Raw genomic sequence first — 24,627 nt, forward strand, 5'->3', positions numbered from 1 at the left:
AAATCAATTGTAATGCACATAATAATGAATGAATATACGTACTACGCAGTTTAATTTAATCTAATTCAAATCTCAGATAGGTATTTATTTGAAATTCATGTGCTCGAATATTTTTATCGGTCGTCTAATGTGTGGTAAACTCTTCGATCAAGTAGGTATACCAAACTTGATGAGTAATACATATATCCACATTTGAAGGTGTTGTCATTTTCTGTATTATATTGCGTACGTATTTTTATTTGCTTAAGATAAACAGTAAGTAGCACTCTTCAGTGGGTTTAAAGTAAATTTAATTACCTAACACGTAGTAGCTGAATCACTCAATATTCAATTTTTTAGAAGTAAAGTCTGTTTTGTAGTTTCCTTATTCGGAAATTATTTTTTTATACAGCTAACATTTCGTTGATCATCAGCTAAGTAGGTATACACAATTTGCATTGTGGAATATTTTTTGAAAAATCAAATTTAGATATCATTTTCCAACTTCAATGGTACCACCATCTATCTACCTATCTATGTGTAATTTATAGATGTATATGCAAATTCAATCTCAGGTTCGTCACTGAGTTTTTGAATCAATATTACACATTTCTCCAAAAATAAAAATGAAAAAATAAGCTGAAAAATCCCTAAATTTTGGTAGAAAGATGAGTAATATTTAATCTGCGTGTAATTGATGTCATGTATTTCAAGCATCATCAAAATTCGTAATCGATTGCTTTTATAAGTAAATTTTTCAGTATAGAGTACGACTTCAAGAAAGTAACATCGACTTGGTTTGACGTTCGCGCTTGTTCAATTATTGTTAAATCGAGTATCAATTTTCGTACAACAGTTTTCATTTTGCATCATGTTGATTAATAAGTTCGCATTGGTGTTAACTTCCCTGAATTTCGTGAGGACATGAACGGTTCAAAATGAAATTGATTACACAATACCCAATAAGGACAGCCTTTTGTTTTTCAGCAGAAAACTTCGCATCGAGTTCTGCAATAAACCAGCTGAAGAAGTTTTTATTATGAAAATCATCCAACTATCTGTATCAATGTTGATGATGAGTATCTCATCAATACACAGTGAAGAAGAGGACAGCCGAGTAGACCTGAAGTGCCAGATTACATCCAATGAGAAGCTTTCTTACAATATACCAGTGATAAACACATGTTCTAGAACGTTCAGTGATTCAAAAATTGTTGACAAATGTGAAAAATTCTTCAATTCAGACACATCAAAAGATCCACTTCTATTCACACCAGTTACAAATAAATGGGACAATATTTCTTATTGGAACAAATACTGCGGAATTTGCAACCACGAAAACGAATCAGAGTTGAAATCATGGAAATCCTGGATACCTAAAGATGGCTGTGACAGGAACGAAGAATTCGATGTAACGTCAAAGTCACCATATTGGAATTCATTATTGAACTATTCGAACGAAAAGGAATCGAAAGTACGTGTTCGGTGGAGGGGACATAATCGGTGCCAAATTACAGAAAAATTATTCGATCTGGAATCGACGACTGAAACAGGAAACCCAACATTACAATGTGAGGTATGGGCTGAAAGTTTACCCGAATCTTGGGCAAAGTATATTTCACCTTGTGTAAAACAAAAATTTTTCACCAACAAGTATAGAGGACAATGCGAGTATTTCAACCTGCAACGAGGACTTTGCACGAATATTTTATTTTTTCCTGAAAATCACGAAGGTTTGACAAACGGTGAAAATGGAGAAATTTCCATTCATTGGCCTATTCGTCGAGTTTTCAGCCAAAATGAGTACACCAGGATGACCAATAATACCGATAGTATGATTTTCTTTTGCTTGCCATCTCATTGGAAATTGACCAACATAATCGAAACTGTCAGTGCAATCATGGCCATTCTATCTCTTATTTTTCTCTCGATTTTTTTCATCATTGCAATCGCAAACAAGGGAAAATTTAAAAGTTTTCCTAATAAAATTCTATATTCGTATTCTATCGCGTTGATGTTGACGTATTCGTCCGCATTGAGCACATTTATGAGACCCGGTACGTGTATTTCGCTCCTTGCTAAGACCCTTTCACTGATATGTTATTTATGTTGGACCATTATTTTTTGCATAGAGTACTTTCGTCTAATTTATTATACATTAAGAAAAATTAAAATACCTGAAAGTGCTCAGATTAAAAGATACCTAGTTTATTGTTCTTTCGGACTTGGTTTACCTCTAGGTTTATTTTTATGGCCTATTCTTAGTCAATTTTTTCATGAAAATCAATGCCCCAAAGTACCCGGTTTCGGTATTTTATCTTGTAGACCAATACTGGAAATGGATTCGCTGCTAACGTTCTTTATGCAGGAATCAGTAAATCTGTTTCTCGTTGCTTTGATGATCATACTGTTCTTGCTGGCTGGTGTGATGATTTACTGGGCTAAAACCGATCGTGTCAGATCTTCGATTAATAGGAAGTATTTTACTATATATTTAAAAATGGCTTACATGATTGCTCCTCATTGGAGCATGTGCTTAATTCTATTCTTTCATCAAGTCCACTACATCCCTGTTATTATAGTTATGAAAATAATCACGTATTCGCAAGGTATATTCCTGTTTTTCGCTTTTGGATTCGAGAAGAAGTATTTTGTCAAGTTTTCGAATGCGTTTAAACGTAAATTTTCAATGTTACTTGATCATGAAACTGAAACTCTTTGTGTATCTGTACAAAAGGAAAGTGAAATGAAAGACGAAATTACAAATACCAGCATTTGTAAGCATTAAGTTTTAAGACATTTTTTTGAAATACAAATAGAATACTCGTAAGTTACCTAAACTTATATTAGGTATGTATGTACTTGATATCCTAAGAAATTTTTATTTTAATATAATTTTTGAATTGAAGTTTCAAATTGTTTCTTTTTGCCAGAAATTGCAAAAAATTGTCACTTATTTTGTGAAAAATCCCAAATATACATATTTCACATTTCTTCCAAAAAGTGCCCTCATTCAAGTCGTGCTTTGCCAAAAATTGCCAAAAAAAACTTGCCTTTATAAATTGTCGAAATTTTGCGTTTAATAAACATGTTCCTAAAAAAAGTCACTTTTTCACTAGAAAGTTACAAAAATGCACCTTTTTGATGGAAAATTGAAAAAATCATCAGTCATCACTTTTTGTCAGTATTTTCTAAAAAGTTGGCTTTTTTTCGAAAAATTTACAAAATTTCTTGCTCTTTACTAAATTGTTGAAGAACCGGGGAAAGTTTTTTCTTGAAAAAGGGTGTATTTAGAAAAATTCTAATGCAGTGACAAAAAATGTTGATAGATTGAATTTTTTGTTATTTATTGACCTGTGGGGGGGAGGGCTATCAGCACCACTTTTTTTCAGACAGGGGGAATAAAAAAGATAGGGAATAATTTTCTCATCCGAGGTAACAACTTTGGTAGGTGGTACCTACCTAGGAGTAAAATTTCCTCTATGAAATCTAATAGGTGTAAGGCAAATTATTGTCCTCCCTTGCTTCCCCCTAAGCTTCTGTAAGGGTTTGAGCTCCACCGATGAGTATTTCTTTTCACCATCTCCCTGCAATTTGAACAAAAATTTGTAAGTCCCTAGATAAAAAATTTTTAACTATCAATTTTCATTAAATTAATTATTTTTCAATGTTTACTCAAAATGTTCGATCGAAGGCTGAACAGAAGGTCTTACAAACACCAAAGTTACGGAAAATTAAATTTCTAACCGACTTAATGTTAGACTCTGACTTATGCCTAATCTAGAAACTTGTTATGTAAGGGTATTTAACCCTGTTGAGATGGGTAACATTGAATGGTACAGTCGCAAAAGAGGTTTAGCAACCTCTTTGGTGACTGGACCAATTTGCAGTTCTTCAACGGTCGTTTCCATGAATTGTCAAGTTGATGTGCCTCTTACCTCGTGGGCCTCTAGGTCCAAGTTGAAAGTATTTTTCATAGTTATAGTGTTATATTTAAGTTGTCCCCCATTTGTATAATTTGTCCCCTTTTGCACGAGTTCGTGGCCTTTGAATATTAACGTGTATTTAAACAGTGTGTTTTCCAAATCTATCCATTTACACGTGATTGTGTCCAACTTTGTTCAACTATTATATCGTTGTGAGTAATTCTGGTGTCAAGTGTGTAAGTGATATATGGTAGGCAGGGGTATGCACCTATCTTTGTGCCAAATTGCTTTATTGAGTCAATCAGTCTTTACAACAAAAATAATATTTTTTCATTGGCGCCCAACGTGTGGCTTTTTCAAAGAATACCTACGTATCAATTTTGACCTTTGTCCATGATCACTTATTTTACCATATAAATTCACGTTCTTATTATGCTCTGTAATAGTAATAAGTATCAAGTTTTGTTTATTTTTTATATTTTTAATAAAATGTTGATGCATTTATAACATTTCCTTTGAGTTTTTGAACTATTTCTGTACTTTCGAAGGTGTGGCCTACTGAGGTGACAAAATGCACGTTTAATAGGAAAAATTGAGAGAAAATCTGGCACCCCTTCGAGTGAGAAAAATAACAAAAATTCGAGTTTTAATGGGGATTCAAGTTTTTTTTTTGTTTTTCATTTTATTCATCTCAATATTTGTCATTCGGTTAATCAATGAAGAAAATGAAATACTAAACTGAAAAAGAATCACAATAACTATTGTATCTATTCAAAACAGACGTCGTTCTTGTCATAGATACTCTTACATACCTACTAACGTATAAACATTTCTTTGTAAATACTTATTTGATTCAGAGACTTCTTTTCTTTATAACAAAGAGATCTGCACATATAGGTCTGTTTATCGAAAAGACATATGCTTTTTTCTTTGAAACCGTCGAATAAAAAGAATTCCTTCTCGAGGGCGAATCCGAGTCGAGCTTCGAGCAGCACATATTTCTTTGACAGTTTATTTAGAGAAAATACTATACATATATTGTTCAATTTACTGTTCCTCCTCCGACGGTATATAGTTTAATAAAGTTTAAAGTCTATACCAAGTACCATTAATTTATGGCAGTTTGTTGGCAATAGAGTGATTTCATCGTTAATTTGTGATAAGCTCGAATAGCTGGATTTTTTCCTAATCAGTAAAGCCTGAAAAAAAGATAATAAATTAAAGTTTTTACGTGATAGCGAACGTACATTCGGAGATTATTGTAGGCTTGTGGCGGAAAGAATTACAAAGCGAAGTTTTTTTCCAACTGGGGGGCGGAGGGAGAGAGAGCAAGAAAAAAAGAAGGAAAATAATTGGTTGGCTTTTTATAGAAAAAGAATTGATTTTTATCGCTAATGCTTCTTTTTTTTCCTTCTGCCTGTACTTTTGCACGAGGATTAAAGAAAAAGTTGATTTTTATGTGGCGTAACAACTATGGTTTTTTTCCTAGTTTTTTTTTTTTTTTTTTTTTTTTGAGGAAAAGTTAGTCGTTGGTAGGATTTTTTTCGTTCGAAGATTCCAAACGCCTTTTTTTTCGCTGCCCTCTTGTTCTTGGGAACGCGTGAATGCGATTCTTTGTAATTAGCGTTTCGTTAATGAAAACGAATCGTTGTTTTAACCCTACCTATACCTACCCTGTGGAGTTAGTGTCTTTTTTTTTCGAGTCGTAGGTTCGGTTAGATCTTTTCACACGCGCCATGATGGAGGTGGAACTTGAGCGGGGGAAAATGTGACGTCGAAACGTTTGTTAGAAAAATTACTCAATTTTGAGTTGATTTTTGATAATAAGACGACGAACGAAGCTTATTCCGTGCAATTTGGCGGCGAGAATTTTTTCCCCGTTGGTTTTTTACGACGCTGAATCGAATATACCGCCGAGACGCGTGTTGATTCGAAATTATTTTCTTCAATAAAGCAACTTGCGCGTCAAATACAGAATACAGATCTCATTACGTGGAAATATTAGCATTTTCGTTTGAACAACTTGTCACTAGGATGTCGTTTACGTCGTCAATAAGCGTGGAAATTTTCCCCAGTCGGTTTCTTTCGTGTACTATGAAACGGCTTTAGGAAGCCTACAGCTTTTGGTATTGTGTTATAAAGAGCGAAATTTTGAGTAAAACGTAACGATTTCTCGATTATTAGATTTTTTTCCTCGGTGACGCGATGTTTACCGGTTTGACGATGAGATTTAATTAAAAAAATTTTCCATAAATATTATATCCTTGTTCGACGCCAGAAAAATGTACTGGGGAGTTGAATTTGCCATCGTTTTGTAGAAAATTATCCCAATTAATAGGTAGATATTAATTAGAACACAATGTAGGATAAGAAGGCCAGATGACAGATGTACTTGTGTGTTTGTGTGTGAGGAAAAAAGGCATATGTGTTGCATCTACATTCTACCTACCCTACTACGATGGTAATAGATCTTAAATTTTTAATCTCACATGTCGTCTAATGCGGCAAGGCAGTAGTGGAATACGCCTCGTTGAAATTTCCCTCGCTCTTTCAGAGAGATATTAGCAGTAAACTGGCTGGCTGGTTTTTATTTATGATCTAATAACGACTAATAATCGAGGTCGTAGTTGTGATTTACGAGCATGGGTGCTGTACAGGTACCTTGGAGTGAGTACAGTGCGCAACGCCAAGCACACAGGCCCAAAAGAGGAAAACAAGAAACCCTCCGGTAGTGCTGCCTTCATCATCCTCAACCCTGCACAACTTTTCTATTTTCAAACGGTGCGACGAGACGATAAATTATAACAGTTTGTTCAAGGTGCGATTGGTATAATACGACTGCGAAAACCTAAACCGAGCTTTCTCCTGAAGCAATGAACGAGAAATGTACACTAAATGTTGAAAAGACTAGAGTTAGAGAATCGAGATTCGAGAGTATGATAAACGATGGACCACGTGAAATTCAATATTATCTTTGCGCTCGTGTGGAGAAGTTTACGTATAGTTGGATAGGTGTATGGATGATAAGAAGAAGGACACCCTAGAGTGACCGATAGTCTCGCCACAGCAGTTGGAAAAAATACTGGTGAAGAAGCGTGTATCGAAGATGTATTTTTCAAGGTTGAGAGAAGTAATATGGGGTAAAAAAATATGTATTCGGGGGATGGTTTTCATATACTGAAAACTCGTCGAGATGAATCTTATTTGTGGCGAAGTGTTTTTGAATGATCTGACTTTCATGATGTTTCTAAAGCTTTTTTGGTTTTCAGCATGGGGAAGAAGGGAGTGAAGATTTTGTGACGTATTTCTTTTTACAATTCGTAATTTAATCACCTTTGTAAGGAATAACCGACTAAATTTTCTCAAAAGTTGGATTGAATGTGAGAAAGCATCACGCAGATGGTGAATAATCAGAGTATGTAGGAGCTGAATTTGATTTCCACCCTGATCAAAGCGTTTTTTCAAGAACTGAAGAATCCGAATATCCGCTGGGGGCTCGAGAACGATGCAAAAATCATCACTAATCGATTTGGGAGGTCGAAAATTCGGTACAAACTGAATTTATGCATTTTATGACTCTATATGGTAAAATTTCGATCCATCTTTTTCATGAGAAAATGGCCAAATGAGCCTTTGAATTTTCAAAAATTTGCCAGAAATCGAACAAATAATTTCAGCATCTAAAAATTTTCTTGATTATGAAGCAAGGCAAAAATCAAGGCTTTTTAATCGTTTTGGAAAAAAAAATGAAAATATCTAAGATCAGTTTTGGCAAAAATTACGATCATTTGACTGTTTTGTCAAAATATTACTTCAATGAGAATTTTTATGAAAAAATATTATATAAATTTTTATCAACTCGCCAAAATTGGCTCTCCCAGACAATTAAGTATTACATTATTAGGTACAACAAACCGGAATTTTTTGACAATTTTGGCAAAAGCATGGTTTTTTAGACAATCTTGACAAGAACAGGACTGTTTGACGACAATTTTAGCAAAAATTGACACCTTTGACAATTTTACCAAAAATGACACATTTTGGCAATTCTGACAAAACTTGACACATTTTGACAAAAATTGACACATTTTGACAAAAATTGACACATTTTGACAAAAATTGACACATTTTGACATAAATTGCACATTTTGACATAAATTGCACATTTTGACATAAAAATTGCACATTTTGATAAAAATTGTACATTTTGACAAAAGTGGCACTTATAGATACCTACGTTTTGTCAATTTTGACAGAATTGGACACTTTTTCACAATTTTGACAAAAATGGGCACTTTTTGACACTTATTTGAACTAAATGAACCTTGTTTAACAATTTTTGACACAAATTGCCACATTCTGACAATTCTGACAAAAATTGCACATTTTGTCAAAAATTGACAGAGCTTGACAATTTTGGCAAAAATTTGTCCCTCTGATAATTCTACCAAAATTGTCACTCCTTTGACAATTTTGACAAAAATGGCACATTTTGGTAATTTTGACAAAAATTGACACATTTAGACAATTTTGACAAAAATGACACATTTTGACAAAAATGACACATTTTGACAAAAATGACACATTTTGACAATTTTGACAAATATTGGCACTATTTGACACTTATGATAAAAAAGGACAATTTTTGACAATTTTGATACAAAAGGACATTTTTTGGTAGATATAAGCAAGTTTGGCAAAAAAAACATTACTTAACAAAACAGATAAGGTGGAGATTAATTTTTTTTGTGGTTTCGGGTGGGAAGGGGTACAAAAAATTATGGACCCACAACTTTCTAGAATCAGCACGCCCCAGAAAAAGAAGTGGGAGAAGACCTGTTTATAAGTTGCTGAGGAATGAAAAATTTTCAAATAATTACATCTTTGTTTATATTTTTTAACTTGGTGGGCTTTATACTGGCGGACCAACATCGTGTGGAGGACCAAGGAAGGGGTTTTCTTAAAAGTGCGTTTATTTAGAAATATTCTTTCCATTGAAAAATTTTCAAAAAATTTCTACAGACATACATTTTTTATTTAGGTTATTTTTTATTTTTTCTAAATGGGGGGGGGGGAAGAGGGGCATCATTGAGTACTTTCAAAAAATTGCCTTCAATTTTGATTTATTCTTTTTTTGTGATTTTTTACACTTTGGGGGCCTCTTACTAGGGATCCAATATGGTTTTAAGGACTGGAGAAAGTTTTTTCTTGAAAAAGGGATCATTTAGAAAAATTCTGATGCATGAACAGAAAATTTTCATAAATTGAATTATTTGTCATTTTTTCTCATTTTTGCTCATTCTCCTTCTTTTCGTATAAGAGTTTGAGTACCACTGATGCGTATTTCCTTTCATTTTTCCCTGCTATTCGAACGGAAATTCGTAAGTACATATTTGTACCCGGATACGAATTTTTTAATTACGCATATGTTTTCATTAAATTAATCATTTTTTCACTGTTTTTTTCTAAAAAATTTTCCGTTCAGGAAATTTAACTCAGAAAACATTGGAAATATGTTTAAATGGACATCCTGATAAATTTTTTGCAGCACATCGTAATTGTATGAGCACTATTTTCCATCACCGAAGATAGCCAGAAATTAACAAGAATTTCACGAAAACCTTGTAAAATTTGAGAACTTTGAAATACCGTACAAGTAAAATAGGAATATTAAAACATCATTAGTTTTCATAAATTATCACACACTTTTGTCTCTTAAGAAAATTCTTCCCAAGTAGCACTTGTGAAACGCGGTGGGTTTCATTTAAATTTTCTGTAACAAAATTTCAAAAATTAACATCTCACCTATTCAACCTTTAGAAATTTCATCAGTTAAAAAAGCTTTGTCTTGTTTTCGCTCCGCTTGGGCCATTTTTGTACGTATTTTCCATCTGGCAATTTTGGGTTTCTTTAATGGAAAATTTATAATTTAGTAAACGAGTAACAATATTACTGTTTTGATATCAAAGATTATTGTTTTTGGCTCCTCGAAGCATAAATTTTCACTTTCGCGTTACGAAGGCAATTTCTCCTTTGAAATGTTTCTGTAGGTTGTAGATGTATCAAAATGTAAAATTTTTCACCTCTGGTGGAACTCGATGGTGCTTTTTCAGAGATTTTTTCCCGATTTTATTTCAGTGAGTTTAATTTAGTTATTTCAAAGAGAAAATCTCAAATGTCAGGGCTGGGAATTTCTTATGTCAATTTCATACTTTGTGGTTGCTTTTCTATTAATTTTTTCGTATTTATTGATTAATAAAAGCCTTTTTCCAGTAGTGTGAAGTGTTTTCTGAATCAAAAGTTGATTTGCATTTCCATGCAAGGAAAGAGGGAGTGTATTTCTTCCCGTTTGTGTGAATGTAGTTTTTGTTTGTGTTTTTGAAACGAATCTAATTCTTTATTAGGCTCTTCTGGCAAATAAATGTGACACTCGCAAAAAATTGAACAAAACTTTTTTCCATATCTAGTTTTTTCACACCCCCTATTCCCCCTCACAACCCCCAAAAAAGAAACATCATGTAAAATTCGCTCGAAAAATTTCAAATTCCACCTCAAAGTCATTCCCATTGAGCATAATCAGCCAAGAAAATAGACTCGTGCGTGAAAAAATCTCAATAAAATTTAATTCTAGATAAAATTTGTTTCGAGTGCTAGATGTGGGTTCACTGAAAAGATCGGCCGGTTAAAAGTTGAAAAATCTATCTTAAATGAAGAAAAGGTTATCGCATTTAGCTGCGTGGGTAACATGGTAGCAGTATCATTTTTAGTAAACCTACGTACGTATATGGGAAGCCATCTTCGGAACACCTCTTATTACTTCTTACTTCCCTCTTTAATCATTGCGTATTTGAGAAAAATCTACGAACCATAGAAAGGTAAATTTGATCGTTTACCTTACAAGTGCTTGCGGATGTACGATTGCGAGAAACACCGCCCAAGATTTTCAATCTACGAGAGGAAAAAAAAATTCGTCGCTGAAAAGTACGCGTAATGGGTTGAGACGAAGATTAATGGTCGAGATCAGCTTTTCGTTACATACGAGTTGTCCTTAGTACACACATCAGCGACGAAAACAGCGATAAATAATCTTTTAGCTGGGGGTCCTTTAAAAGTGCACGCCAGATCGATGTAATCCCTTTGAAAGAAGAATGGAAAAAGGACGATATTTATCGATGTGTAAAAATTTTCTTACATAACCGCAACATTGTCACGCAATTAATTCCGCACACATTCGCCAAAAAGAGAAGGAAACAGGAGGGAGAGAGAAGATTTGAAGAAAAAAAATGTTCGCCAACAAACTACAATATAAAGCTATGTACTTTTACATAATACTCGAACCATTGCTTTATATTACGAGCCTTGAGTATAGTCTTCCAAAACCCGATATTAAAATGAAAAACTCGATCGTTGTATTCCCAAATTTCCGCGTACAATTTCGCAAGTTTTTATTCTAAAAACGTTGTAAAACGCCAAGTTTAACGTGAAATTATTATTAAAATACCGCAATCTTAAATAACTAGCGTATACTACGCCAATGTAATTTAATCTACACGAAATATAATTTCGGCGTTGTTTTTATTTTTGTGCATGATTAAATTGCAAATTACGACGAAAACTTTTCCAATTAACAGTACGGCAAAAAATAAAACAATATACACGATGCTGCTATGACTCAGGCTGGCTTTTTTTTCCCTTCATGGTCGATAAATGATTGTTTTCTACGTGACTTGGCTTCTCACAATTTAATCGTCTTTATTGTAACTAAAACGAGTAGAAAATTTTGTTCACATCTTTGTAACTTTCACACCTATTTATATGTAGAACCTATCATGTGTGCGATGGAGGGAAAAACCTCGGATTGTTCAATTCATAATTTCTCTCATTCGACTGAAATCACCGCATTTTGATATTTTCCACCCCTTCACCCCTCTGCCCATACCATACAAACCATACAATCGAGATGAGGTTTTATTCGGCCGCAAATGAAGACAATTTAAAAACTAACAACGGAAAATTTCCTTTTTCTTGCTAAGAACAGAGCGAACATTGCTCGAATAAGGAAATAAAAAAAGACGATGTTATTAAAAAAAAAAAAAAAAATGAACGAAAGAGAAAAGAAATCTGAAAAAAAGATTATACTAAAGAAGGATTTTTTTTCCAAAGGTTAAAAGAAATCTCTCCACGCAGTCGTATATTATAAAAATTGTAACAATGACGAATTTCTCTTTTTTTTATGTTTTTCGTTTTGCTACCATCGGATGAGTTTTCTATACTCTTGAAATATTATATTCTTACGTTATAGTGTAGCTTTTTTCTCAACTGGGAAAAGAAGTAAATTAGTTCTATTTTAAGTCATTAAAAAAAAAATCGCGAAACTGTTTAATCTGTTGCCTGGATGCGGTTGTTATTATTTTTTGCCCGGAAGTCGACCCGAAATTCTCGAAATTACTTTGTCTTTTAATTGTGCCTTTAATTGTTGAGAAGTATTTTTAGTTCGAGTATAAGTTCAGGTATGCGAGAATTTGATGATTTTTTTTCTTGTGTTTCTATTATGGAATTGGGAGATGGAAAAAATGTTCCAATGGTATTTCATTGAACGTCATACTGATGACTGTTCCTAAAACCCAAAATGAGCTTTATTTGATTCTTCTTAGAATTTGCCTAAATCCAAAAGTTATTTGTGCTGACCTTGAAATTTTTTTTTTTTTGTAATCTTGTTGATGAAAAGGACCATGATTTTCAACGAAAATTGTGTGGTTTGATGAAAATGGTGAAATTTGATACCATAAATGTACTACAGTCACTTAATATGGAACAGGCAGTGCTGCTTGGTTAGCGAATCATAAAGTGCATTTATCCATTTTTGGTGAATTTTTGAAAATCAAATTTAAGCCAAACATAAGGAAAAAATCAAAATTTAACCAAATTGACCTACAAAGCTGAAATTTGGCAAATACCCTGTATTCAACCTGTCAAATCGATTGGAAGCGGTTTCAAACCGTGTTGAGCAGTTCTGGAGCCCTCAGTAAATTTTTGAAATTTGAAATTTCCATAAAATTTCATCAACTGAAGTTGGGAATCCGAAATTAACGCTGCACTTCAAATTAAACACGCTATCAAGTTAACTGCTGGCGAGTTGAAGTCATTTTGGGGCCTCCAGCGACTTTTTGAAAATTACTGGAGCCTCCAGCAGATTTTGGAAACTTGAAATGTCCACAAAATTTCATCAAAATGCAGTTGAAAAGCCGAAATTAACTCTGTAAATTAATTTAAATACGCTATGAAGTCAATCGCAGGTAGATTTCAAGTCGTTCTGGAGCCTCCAGCAGATTTTTGGAAATTACCAAAGCCTCCAGCAGATTTTTCAATGCTCGTAATTACAAAAAAATTTAACCAATTAGAGCTGGAAATCTGAAATTTACTCTGCACTTTATTTTTAACACGCTATTGAGTAAACTTCAGGTGAACTCCAGTTATTTTGTAGCCTCCAGTAATTTTTTAAAAACTCCTACAGCTTCCAGCAGATTTCCGAAAATTGAAATTTCCACAAAATTGTATCAAATGGAGTTGGTTTTAAGTCTTTTTGGAGCCTCCAGCGACTTTTTGAAAATTATTGGAGCCTCCAGCAGATTTTTGAAACTTGAAATGTCCACAAAATTTCATCAAATGCAGTTGAAAAGCTGAAATTTATTCTCTGAACTAATTTCAACACGCTATGAAGTCGACTGCATGGTAGATTTCGAGTTATTTTGGAGCCTCCAGCAATTTTTTGAAAATTCCTAGAGCCTCCTGCAGATTTCCGAAAATTGAAATTTCCAAGAAATTGTAGGGATCAAATTAAGTTGGAAAGCCGAAATTCTCAACGCTTTGAAGTCAAATGCAGGTGATTTCAAGTCGTTTTGGAGCCCCCAGTGACTTTTTGAAAATTATTGGAGCCTCCAGCAGATTTTTGAAACTTGAAATGTCCACAAAATTTCATCAAATGCAGTTTAAAAGCCGAAATTCATTCTTCAAAATAATTTCAATACGCTATGAAGTGAGTCGCAGGTAGATTTCAAGTAGTTCTGGAGCCTCCAGCGACTTTTTGGAAATTACTGGAGCCTCCAGCAGATTTTTTAATGCTCGTAATTCCCAAAAAATGTTCACCAATCAGAGCTGGAAATCCAAAATTCACGCTGCACTTCATTTTTAACACGCTATTGAGTCAACTTTAGTTGGGTTCAAGTTATTTTGGAGCCACCAGCAATTTTTTTAAAATTCCTAGAGCCTCCAGCAGATTTCCGAAAATTGAAATTTCCACAAAATTGTATCAAATGGAGTTGGAAAGCCGAAATTCTCAACGCTTTGAAGTCAACTGCCGGTAGTTTCAAGTCGTTTTGAAGCCTTCAGCGACCTTTTGAAAATTCTTGGAGCCTCCAGCAGATTTTTGAAACTTGAAATGTCCATAAAATAATCAATAATGCTGTTGAAAAGCTGAAATTCATTTTCTAAACTAATTTCAATTCGCTATGAAGTCGACTGCATGGTAGATTTCAAGTCATTTTGGAGCCTCCAGCAACTTTTAGGAAATTACTGGAGCCTCCAGCAGATTTTTGATTGCTCGAAAATCCCATAAAATGTTACCAATCAGAGCTGGAAATCCGAAATTCACCCTGAACTTCATTTTCAACACGCTATTGAGTCAACTCCAGGTGGGCTCAAGTTATTTTGGAGCCTCCAGCGATTTTTTGAAAATTCCTAGAGCCTCCAGCAGATTTCCGAAAATTGAAATTTCCACAAAATTGTATCAAATGGAGTTGGAAAGCCGAAATTCTCAACAATTTAAAGTCAACTGCAAGTGGTTTCAAGTCGTTTTGGATCCTCCAGCGACTTTTTGAAAATTATTGGAGCCTCCAACAGATTTTTGAAATTTGAAATGTTCACAAAATTTAATCAAATGCAGTTGAAAAGCTGAAATTCATTCTCTAAACTAATTTCAATACGCTATGAAGTCGACTGCGTGGTAGATTTCAAGTCATTTGGGAGCCTCCGGCGACTTTTTGGAAATTACTGGAGCCTCCAGCAGATTTTTCAATGCTCGAAATTCTCATAAAATGTTATCAATCAGAGCTGGATATTCGAAATTCACTCTGCACTTCAATTTCAACACGCTGTCGAGTCGACTCCAGATGGGTTCAAGTTATTTTGGAGCAGCAGATTTTTGAAAATTGAAATTTCCACAAAATTGTATCAAATGGAGTTGGAAAGCCGAAATTCTCAACGCTTTGAAGTCAACTGCAGGTGGTTTCAAGTCGTTTTGGAGCTTCGAAGTATTTTTTGGACCATCATGGCACAACTAGGTACCCGTTATTTTTTTTCGAAATCAGTGTATTCCAATCTAAAATATATTTTTGTCCATCAATTTCATACTTTTTTGAAAATTAAAAAAAAAATATTTTCCAAATGGGGCCCTTAAAAGGGTTCAACTGTAAATCCAACTTCATATTCGAGTTCAGGGGGTTCGATTCATATGAAAACGACACCCATATTGTGAACCTATTTCAGACCCAAAATTAGGTGAGAAACTGCCCATGAGCACAAAATGAGCTTTTCGAGGAATTGTTCGCGTGCAAAAGTTCAGATCTTCATCACGAGTATTTTTTTTTGCAGTGCTGTGACACAGAAAACACATTTTAAAGAGTTTTTTAAAGTTTTGAAAATGACACACCTGGAGAAAAAAATTTTCAAAAATATACTCACCTGAACAGTAAACATATTTTTAAGAGGAAAAAAATTGTGTGCTTGAATTAGTTTCAGAGATAAGGCGATTTCAATCTTTTTTTCGTTAATATCTCCCCCCCTCTGGATTCAAAAAATTTCAACAAAAAAATCATGTGGATAAACTAATGCTTCCTGTAGGTACATATTTTGGGTGAAATCAAAATGTTTTATGGAAAACTAATCGAAATGTGACTTTTTTTTCCTCGAAAAGTGCGTTTGTCTGTCATTGTAGACGGAGCCAGGGAGGAGGGGGAGGGGGGATTTTTCGAGTCTATATTTTTTTTAGTACTGCCTAACAATATTTTATCAAAATTTCAAAGATCCAAGGACAGAGCCATTTTCACCATTTTACCAGGAAAAATCCCCTTTGATTTTCAAAAATTCACCAAAAAAGTCGAAAAATGCACTTCAGCACTTGAAATTTTGACCAAAAATAAAGTTTTGCATGCTCTTTCAATCCACCTGTATCCAGTTTTTAAAAAAATCGTGTTAGTCTCATGTTGGAAAGCAAAATCTGCTATTTCGACTGACGTGTCAATCAAAATGGCCGTCATGTTATGAGAAGGACTAACTTTTTTTTGGCAAGTTTTCTTAAAAATATTCCTTAGGATGTCCCATTTATGAAAAAAGTAGTCCCAGAGCATTGACGGAGGGGGAGGGGGTGCAAAGATTATTCAGAATAAATTAAATACCCCGAACTTCGGAGATTGAGCGACGAGTGATTTTCGTTCTCTACTCACCTGTGAGGAAGGAAATGAGCCAACCAGTCTCACGAAAGATAATATGCCAATTTGCATCCAAAAACTGAAACTTTTAGGTCTCGTGTGCTTACACTGCTTACTCGCCATGCGTCAACAACCTGAAAAAAAATTAAACAATTCCTATAGCGAAGAGAAAACGCTGAAGATATTATTAATTAAAGAAAACATTCTCGAGAATATTTTTCATTACTTAAGAAACGATTGTGTGTATTTAATTTCCAACAAGTGTTTCGGATGATGATGAAAAAAGAAAGAAAAAAAGTCAAAAAGAAAGGAAAAAGCTCGCGATAAAAGTTGAACGAGCCTAGGGAACTGGAAAATGAATAAAACTGAAAACTCGTCGTCGTAGAGAATATTCGTATAATTGTATTTTTTTTCATTAAGATTATTCATCGAGCTTTAAAATTATTCAAATGTTTGTCGACTATAGAATAAAGGCGAGTTTTGAGAGGTAAGTAGGTACAGAGCTATGTAGAGTAGGAAAGTGAGCGATAGAGATGAAAGCACACGAAGAAACCAGGGGTGTGAACAAATGTGTATTTTAAATTGCGGTTAATTAGCGGAGTTAGGTTTTTATTGTTCTCGAATACACTAAGTTTCGAAAGTCGTTACAATTTACAAACGACTTTATTCAGCGCGAAATCGGTTAGCTAGTTTTTGCCATTTTGCTCGGCAGCATTCTCTGTTCTGTTCGCTGCGATGGAATAGCTGTGCTTATGGGTTCGCAGCAGCAGAGAGCACAAAGCCATATAGTGCGAGCACAATGCAGCACTTTCTTAGCGTTCGAGGTCCGGGGTCCGGGGTTCGGGGTTTCCTCTATCAAGCCTAACAAATAACTACTATTATTCTTGTTGTGTAGTATACGAGTATATGGAGTTCGTCTTATATGTACTGTACTAGCGAGTTATCCTTGGAGAAGCAAGAAAAAAAAAAAGTTCGCGCATAAAATACTTTCCATATTTTTTTTCCTCTACTGCTTTCTCGCATTGTACGAGAGCTGCTGTACTTACACATATATACGATGTGCTTAGAAACAATAACTTTTTCGCTACAATTTTTTTTTCTCTCTCTCTATCGTCGTTTCGGTTTCTTATTCGACGCGATGTGTGTATTTTTTTTTACCCCGGGTGTAAGAAAGAAGAGTGCGAATTTAATACGAAAGAGAGCAGAGTGAAAAAAGGAAAGCGTAATTCTATTCCGATGGTATTTCAATAGGTAGCGTGTGCGTGCGTTTGCATTATAAACAAAACAATGCATTATTTGTCAGATTTGTCATTAGCAAAATAGATATTACAAGCACGTCCGTAACATGTGTCTGTTTTAAATTTACAGTCGATATTTTCACTAAACAAGTGTAAATCCACGTCTGCACAGCCAGCCATAAGTTGTAATTTGAACTCGACAATTTTATTTCGCCCATATAAATCGTAAGACTGCATAAAACATACTCTTGCACGGATTTGAATTCGAAATGAAATTTCAATATTTAAGCCGGAGTACATAAATAAACCATTTTTCCCTCTTTCATCTCCAACCCATAGATCACCCTTGTGGAGTATTTTTGATACTTTTTTGACGTAAAGTGTACCTATTTTTTTCCTCGAATCGTAGCTACCAAAATTGAAACTGTCAGTGGATTGTGTCTCGGCTATAATGGCCGAGAAGGATTTTATATACCTTGGGTAGTAAATTATGGTGGTTTTAAAATTGGAGTGCGTCAACTCGGCCATGGTATGAGATATCGGAGTGGATAAGCTTAACCAACAGATGTATCGATGATCTTTTACAAACTTTATTTTTCTTTTAATTTTCAATTTGTTTTCGAAACATATCGAAAATGAAGATAACTCGTAAAGCCTTTACTGCGTCATCCATTTTAACTGTGTTTTTTTTTTACACAGTTTGAAAAAGAAAAAGTGATCGGTGTGTATCTCGAAACTTGGCTGTGGGGTTTATTCGTTGGTTTTTTAGTTATTGTTTCGTAATTAATCCGCTTTGGAAAGTTTTTTTTTTTTTTTTCTTTGGAAGGTTATGTTGTTCTTTGACTGCAGGTTTGAACAACAAATTACAAATTCTCTCTAAAAAAAAAAAATAGAATTATGAGTAAGAAGGGGAATGTCTATCCATGTGTCTCATTCAGTGGTCTTTATGAACATTTGAATACTTACCTGCATGAATTCTAAAATTTTCGTTCGCAGATAAGTGAAGCTCAAGTTTTCCTCTGGCCGGAAACTATAATTTTAGATAAATGCATATTTAAATCAACTCAATATGATAATTTTTTCTGCATTGCTCCTTCTGTATTTCCTAATTTTTCCCTACTTTTTACTCATGTGTCGGGACTTTTTTTTCAAAACATCCAAAAAATTTCTTATTTATGTTTTTAGTTTAAGAAAATATTCTGTTTTTTTTTTCAAACAGTCAAGAAGTCTCATTCTTTGCCAAAATTGCTGAGAAAGTCCTGCTTTCGAGCTGAACATTGAAAAAGTAGGTATAGTTAATCTTCGCCTCAGTTGTCTAAAAAGTCTCCTTTTTTCCAAATTGTCAAAAAAGTTGTTTTTTGGTATAATTTACCACAAAAATTTAGTTTTTTGCCCAAATTTAATGTTTTGCCAAAATTTCCTTAAAGCTTCTGTTTTTTGAGAAAATTGACAAAAAAAGTCTATGTTTTTGTCTAAATTGTCAAAAGTCCTGTTTTTTCCAAAATTGTTAAAGAGCTTAGTTGTTAGCGAGGTTGTCTAAAAATTTTGTCATCAGCCAAAAATGTCATGAAAAGCCTAGTTTTATTCTCCAGGATTGCCAAAAAATATCCTATTGCTTACCAAAATTGTCAAAAAATGTATTCTGTCATAAAATCCCGTTCATTTTTGCCTAAATTTACAAAAGAAAAAGTCAGTGTGCTGTCAAAATAGTCGAGCAAAAATAAAGTCCCCAAAATTGGCAAAAAGTCCTTATTTTTTCCAAAAATGTAAAAAAGTTTTGTTTTTTTACTAAAATTGTCAAAAAATTCTGTTTTTTCCCTGAAATTCCATAAAAAGTCCAGTTTTCTACCTGTGTCTAAGAAGACCTGCTTTTCTTTTGCTGAAATTGTAAAAATTCCAAATTTCTGTTTATAAATTCCAGTTTTTTGCCTGAATTTTTGAACAAAAGAGATAAAATGTTCTATAAAAGAACTGAAACTGAATACCAAACTAAATACTGAACTAAATACTTACTTAATTCATTCATTCTGTCTTTTCATCTTTTAGTCATTTCGTCATCTTGTCATTTAGTCATTTTGTCATTTTGTCATTTCATCATTTCGTCTTTTTGTCATTTTGTCATTTTGTTTTTTCGTCTTTTTGTCTTTTCATAATTTTGTCATTTTGACTTTTTGTCATTTTGTGTTTTTGTCATTTTGTCTTTTAGTCATTTCATCTTTTTGCATTTCTTCTTTTCATCGTTTAGTAATTTCATCTTTTGGTCATTTCGTCATCTTGTCATTTAGTCGTTTTGTCATTTCATCATTTCGTCTTTTTGTCATTTTGCCTTTTCGTCTTTTTGTCTTTTCATAATTTCGTCATTTTGTGTTTTTGTCATTTTTGTCATTTTGTCATTTTGTCATTTTGTCATTTTGTCATTTCTTCTTTTTGTCTTTTCGTCTTCTCATCACTTCGTCTTTTTATCATTTCGTCATTTTGTCTTTTCGTCATTTCATCTTTTTGTCTTTTCATCATTTCGTCTTTTTGTCATTTCATCATTTTGTCGTTTCATCATTCCGTTGTTTCGTCGTTTCATCTTTTTGTTGTTTTGTCGTTTTGTCTTTTCCTGGTTTCACCGTTTTGTCTTTTAGTTGTTTTGTCTTTTCTTCTTTTCATCATTTCGTATTTTCGTTATTTCATCTTTTCTTCATTTTGTCTGTCCCTCATTTCGTGTTTTTGTCATTTCGTCTTTTTAACATTCATCTTTTCGTCATTTTGTCTTTTTGTCATTTCTTCTTTTCGTTTTTCGTATTTTTTTGTTGTCTTTCTTGTCGTCTTGTCATCTTGTCATCTTTTCTTCTTTTTGCCTTCTTGTCTTCCATCTTTTTCCATCTTTCCTCCTTCTTATGTCTTTTTCAGTCAATTCTTTCTTTCTTCCATTCATTCTTTCATACATTCTCTCATTCTTCCATTCTTTCATTCTTCCATTCATCCGTGCATCCAAGCATAAAAAATAGTACTTACAAGGAATGACTTGTTCAAAATTTGCAAGGATAGATATGATGGAAAAATATAATTTTTCAAAACCTTTTTAAAATTTTTATTTGTACTCTCAATTGTCTTTCATTGGAATATGAAATGAATGCTGAACTGGACAGAATACTGAACTGAATACTGAACTGAACTGAACTAAATGCTGAATGGAAGTGAATACTGAACTGGACAGAATACTGAACAGAACGGAACTGAATCCTGAACTGAATTAAAATTTGCTTTAAAAAAAACACGTAAAAGTGTATTTTTTTTTTTTTTGCGAAATCCACCAAAAAATGTCTCGGGTTATGTCAAAATTGTCAAAAAGTCCAAATTCTTGTCAGAAAGCCCTTTTTTTCAAAATTGCCCAAAAGTATTTTTTTTGGTCAAAATTTTTCAAAAAAATTCCGTTTTTTGCTAATTATTATATAAAGTCCTGTTTTATCCCTGTCTAGTGTCTGTGTGTCTGTACGAGTATGTGAACCTTTGTCATTTTCCATTCAGTTTTTTCTTTCACAATAATTGATATTTTTTTCTGCCTCTCTTTGAAAATTGAAACATTCTGACTCCAAAAAATTCTGGTTTAAATAAATTTAAAGCCTTCTCTCCCTCAAATCGAAATATTTGAAAAAATGTGCTGAAAGTCACGTCTTATGATGTTTAAAAAATTTAACCCTTCCCTTCTCCTCCCATCCCCTTCGCTATTTCAAAGTTGACATTTGAAGGATCGGGAATATTGGAAAAGTTGATCTGGAAAAGTCTGCGAAAATCATTATTATATTCATCTCTTCAAAATTATGGATACAAGGTTCAAAATTTTATTTTTATTCACCTCTTCTTTCAGAATTTTTTTAGTTTTTAAATTCAGTTAAAAAATTTGGACTCGAATAAATTTTCACTTGATTTCCCTTTTCTTGAAAATTTGAAATAATTGAGAGAAGTCTCTGCTGAAAATTCTGTTTTTCGTCAAAACTGCCAAGAACTTCTTCCTTCTCCCAAAAGACCTGTTTTTGGTTTGATTTCATAATATTATGTTGTCCTATTTCTTAGACAATGGGCTGAAATTTTCGACACATTCATTTAAGCCAATTTGATCAAAACATTGAAATCGCTTCTCGTATTGCTTCAAAATTCGCAAAATAAAAATAAAAACTACCCATATTCTAGTATTTAATTTATTCGGGCGACGAAATTTTCACGAAGATTACTTTCTATGCAAACTGAAATAAAAACCCAAACAGTGTCACGTAAATTTCACCTCATCTACTAACGTAGTAGCTACGAAGAAGAAAAAGCGATTAGTTAAATACGTTATAGTAAAACTTTTCAAAAAAGGAAAAAAAACGAAATTTTGATGGATGCGCTGCAAAAAATATTTCCGCGAGCTGATTAAAAAAAAATAAATTGTCGAAGTTTATTTTGATCGAGGACACGATGAATAATAATTTCAATTTTTTTAATTGCTCGAAGTACTAATAAAATTTCTCGGGCGATGGGAGCAGTTGAGAAATTGATGAAAAAAGTTTAGATACTGTCTGATCGTGAGCTGTGTGTTTCGAGGGGGAAATTTTATTCGCTCTAGTTCCCAAGATGAATTGGATAAGTGATTCATTATGTACCAGGTTCCTTCCTATACAGTCTCGTTTATACGTAGGTACATCAGCTGCTTGTGTAGGTATAAGGTTGCTTTTTGTGAAGGAGAAAGTAAAAGAGAGCTATTGATATCATATCACGTTGTATAATTATTTCCAATTTCGTTGATGAGTTTGAATTTTCATGAAAAAAATTCCACGATGCTTGGAAATTGCGTGTGAATTCACGTGCTCGAGTAATATTATGCAGTAGGTATAGGTAATCTACTCATTTGCTTTTTAAAAATCATTTTCCTCTCATTCGTGGATACATTACAATTGGTGGATATCTCGTCCTTTTAATAATGGAATGAATTCGAACCGTTCAAAAAATTTCACTAAAGAGTACCTAATGACTCTCTTATGTAAAAAATGACGATCAAAATTTCCCAACTCAGACATCATTTCACCTTTTGGAAAAAAAAAATAAGGCTCAGTGGAGATAATAAATACGTATAATTATCTCGGAAAATCAATACCCTAAAGGGAATATAATTTTCATGATAATTTTCACGATGGTTATTGACAAGGAGAAGACGTGCTCGATGTTTATACCTCCTAACAAAAAGTCATAAATTTCAACGCTTCAGAATAGTTGGGGAGAAAAAAACACGCCGTTTGCTTTTTATTTTTACTTATTCGCTTTTTAAAGCAACGTTTAACGTCGGTTTAAATATTTAATTAACTTTTTTATTAAAGTGAAAAAGTGAAAAATAAAATAAAATTACACGGGTTATAAAAATTCTCACGAACTCGTGATTTTTACGAGAATTGCATGTATATGAAGTTTTTAAACAGGAAAAACTCCAGCGTGTACTAGATGTAAATTATTATACAGGGGGAAAAAGTGAAAACTGCCGAGCATTAATGACTTGGGTGAATTATTTTCGTATGCGCAGGTATCGTGGGTCAGACATCGTGATATTCATTTGCTGACCGTTGGAAGATATACTTATACCAGCGATCAGAGATTCGAAGCTATACATATGCCTCATTCAGACGAATGGAGCTTAAGGATAAAATATCCGCAGAAGAAAGATTCCGGAATATATGAATGCCAAATCAGTACCACTCCGCCCATTGGATATCCTATTTACTTGTCGATAGAAGGTAATGTATTTTTGATGTAATGCCAATATTTTTGTTTAGTCTGAAATACGAGTAGGTACTCGTATCCTAAGCTTTTGGCGTACTACGTATTCCTCGGTATTTTCAAGTAATATCTGCTGCGATGTGTAGCCGATACACCATCGTTATATTGCTGGCTTATGTATGAAAAATAAATCAAAATGCAATTAAGATGCCGTTCCGTGGTTCAATAAAGCTGTACGTAGATTACTGTACAGTGTAGTTCGATGTATACGTAAAAAAATTTCAAATTTAATTTTCAAGCCGGTTTTCTGAAGAGTGATTTTTTTTCTATATATATATTTTAATAAGCCAACGATGCAACGTATATTGCGATGTTTTTCCTCGGTATAAAATTTATTACAGGCTGTTTTTTTTTTTACTTACTCGTATATATAGAGTATACTTTGATAAAGTTCCTTGATCTGAATTGGTACCCACCCTCATCATCCTATCGTTTTCTGCGGTCTTTTAAATTCTCCGCCGACTCGAAAAGAATCCATCGAAGCAATTTAAATCTACTCTGGAAACGTTAATTGTGGTCAAAGCTAATCACAAGATGGACATAAAATACTCGTATATGTGTTCAGGATGACGTCGTCGTATGGAGGAAAAAAAAAGGTGACAAATTAATGAAGAAAATAGAAATCTCTCGAGATTTACTTACGTGTACGTTCGTCGATAGAGTGAAAATAATTGGCGAATGAACCAGCAGCGCGAACTAGAGTTACTTTTGACAAGGGTTTCGAGAATATAAGGTTGGGTTTTTGGTTGTGTGCATGCTGTGTTAGAGGAAAAGAACATGTCGAACTTGAAATTTTTTACTTTAGTTTTATCTCGGGGCCAATATTGGTTTCGAGGTGGAAACAAAATCTCGTAGTTTTTGATCACGTTGAACTTTTAAAACTTACGGTGCAAGTTTCCGCCACAAAGTTGCCTGTAAAGTGAACGATAAGTATGCGAGGTTGTGTGTGACTTGGAGATTATTTAGGGTTTGATTACTTTTTCGTGATGGTTGGCTGATGAGAATACTGAAATTTTTTAAAGAATTTTTAACGAAAGGTTGTGTGGTGTAAGGGGGTGTTGTGAGGTTTGGAGAAATTGTGGTGGGTTTTTTGGTAAGTGAGGGGAGGGGAGGGGAAAGTGTTTTGGATGGTTCGATTTGTAAATTGGCAGTGTTGCAGATTTATGATTTTTAATCTATCTTGTTCTATTGAGACATTTTTTT

At 33.7% G+C, this 24,627-nt stretch overlaps 1 protein-coding gene across 4 annotated transcripts in view; it reads left to right on the forward strand.

The window, feature by feature from the left end:
* LOC135847918 (zwei Ig domain protein zig-8-like) overlaps positions 1-24,627 on the forward strand; it is a 450,816-nt gene that overhangs the window by 239,526 nt on the left and 186,663 nt on the right. For all 4 annotated transcript variants that reach the window (XM_065367656.1, XM_065367658.1, XM_065367655.1 and 1 more), the window contains one exon: positions 23,171-23,381. In XM_065367656.1, the coding sequence (XP_065223728.1) occupies positions 23,171-23,381 (211 nt within the window). The remainder of the gene's footprint in view (positions 1-23,170; positions 23,382-24,627) is intronic.

Source organism: Planococcus citri, chromosome 5 (assembly GCF_950023065.1).
Source record: "Planococcus citri chromosome 5, ihPlaCitr1.1, whole genome shotgun sequence".
NCBI lineage: Eukaryota > Metazoa > Arthropoda > Insecta > Hemiptera > Pseudococcidae > Planococcus > Planococcus citri.